This window comes from Pteropus vampyrus, unplaced genomic scaffold (assembly GCF_000151845.1).
Source record: "Pteropus vampyrus isolate Shadow unplaced genomic scaffold, Pvam_2.0 Scaffold1000008367, whole genome shotgun sequence".
Taxonomy (NCBI): Eukaryota; Metazoa; Chordata; class Mammalia; order Chiroptera; family Pteropodidae; genus Pteropus; species Pteropus vampyrus.
The window spans coordinates 1-1,172 of NW_011922769.1; the positions used below are offsets into that span (position 1 = coordinate 1).

Genomic DNA, 1,172 nt, shown 5'->3' on the forward strand with positions numbered 1-1,172 from the left:
TCATCTGGGCGTTGGCCAAACACACGGAGGTGGGGGCGCTGGGAGGGAACATGCTGGCAGAGGATACTCCCTGGAACTCGACTTCCTCTAAGTCGCTTGTCCCAGCATCGGAGCCCAGGTCAGCAGCAGCCCCCTGAGCCCTGGCCACAGCCCGAGCCCCCGGACTGCGGGCCATAGCCGGTGTCACAGGAGTCGGAGCTCTGGCGACGGCATCGGTGGGACCTGTGGTGCCTGTGGTGGCCCAGGCAGCAGCCGCCCTCGGAGCTGGGAGCACAGGCAGAGGGGGCCGCAGGCAGACACTGCGCTGGGCTCTTTGGGGGGCACTTGGGGGTGACGCACTTGGGCGGGGGCTGGCACTGCTGCTGGTTCTGCTGGCAGGACATCTCGGCGGGAACTTGACCTTGAACAAGTACAAGAAACATTCTGAGCACAGAAGCCTCGGCAGCGCCGCTTCTCCCCCCGCCGCAGGTTTGTCACACACTCGTCCCCGTGACCTCGCTGCTTTCTGAGCCTGGCTCTGTCGGGGACAACCGGGAGCACGGAGGGGACACGTGCAGTGCGTGTGGATAAAGCACCTCCCAGGATGTCGGCTGGGCCCGTGTGCGTCCCCGACAGCGTCCTCGGAACAGAGTGGGAAGGAACGCGGAGGGCCTGTGGCTTTGGGGTTCACGGCCCCCCTCCGCGGCTCCCCCCTCACCAGCGCCCTCCCCGCACCGCTGCCCACGGTGGGCCTCTCCCCGCTGGTTCCATTCAGACCTGAGCCCGTCTTCCCAGCCCCGCGGCCGAGGCCCTGTCCCCTCGCAGACACTCACCGGGTGCAGAGGAGGCAGGAGGAGGCTGAGCTGAGCAGGCTGTGGATGTGGAGCCCAGGGCGGGAGGCCTTTTATCCCGTGCTGGGCTGGTGACACATGGCCCCAGCATGCTGCAGCTTTCTCAACCGGGGGAGGTGACAGTGCCAACACTTCCTTGTCGCTCGCCTCCAGTGTCTTCCTGGACACGAGCCTAAAGTTCTAACGACGTAGAACCGGGATGTCCTCGTGACTGCCGAGGACTTCCGTGCGGGTCTGCTCTGGGCCTTGGCTCATTCCTTCGCTTCCACGTTATGACACAGGCTCTGCCCCTTTGACTTCGCTCAATGTTAGCAATACAGAGACGCATGGGACACGCTTCTT

The 1,172-nt window shown here is 64.9% G+C and overlaps 1 protein-coding gene across 2 annotated transcripts; it reads right to left on the reverse strand.

The window, feature by feature from the left end:
• Positions 1 to 19: 19 nt before the first annotated feature.
• LOC105311754 (late cornified envelope protein 3D-like) lies at positions 20 to 952 on the reverse strand. Of its 2 annotated transcripts, none has more exons than XM_011387665.2 (2): positions 813 to 952; positions 20 to 400 (listed from the first exon to the last, which is right to left on the reverse strand). In XM_011387665.2, the coding sequence occupies exons 1-2, from the start codon at positions 919 to 921 to the stop codon at positions 120 to 122; spliced, it is 390 nt and encodes a 129-aa protein (XP_011385967.2). In that variant the 5' UTR covers positions 922 to 952; the 3' UTR covers positions 20 to 119. The 2 variants fall into 2 exon arrangements, with proteins under 2 accessions (XP_011385967.2, XP_023382977.1); XM_023527209.1 differs by having other exon boundaries at positions 20 to 406; positions 813 to 843.
• Positions 953 to 1,172: the final 220 nt, after the last annotated feature.

Excerpts from the sequence above, each read along its gene's own strand:
- LOC105311754 (XM_011387665.2), bottom strand. The coding sequence starts at position 921 with ATGCTGGGGCCATGTGTCACCAGCCCAGCACGGGATAAAAGGCCTCCC. Across the intron at positions 401-812 it reads TCCTGCCTCCTCTGCACCCG|GTCAAGTTCCCGCCGAGATG; the intron begins GTGAGTGTCTGC and ends TACTTGTTCAAG.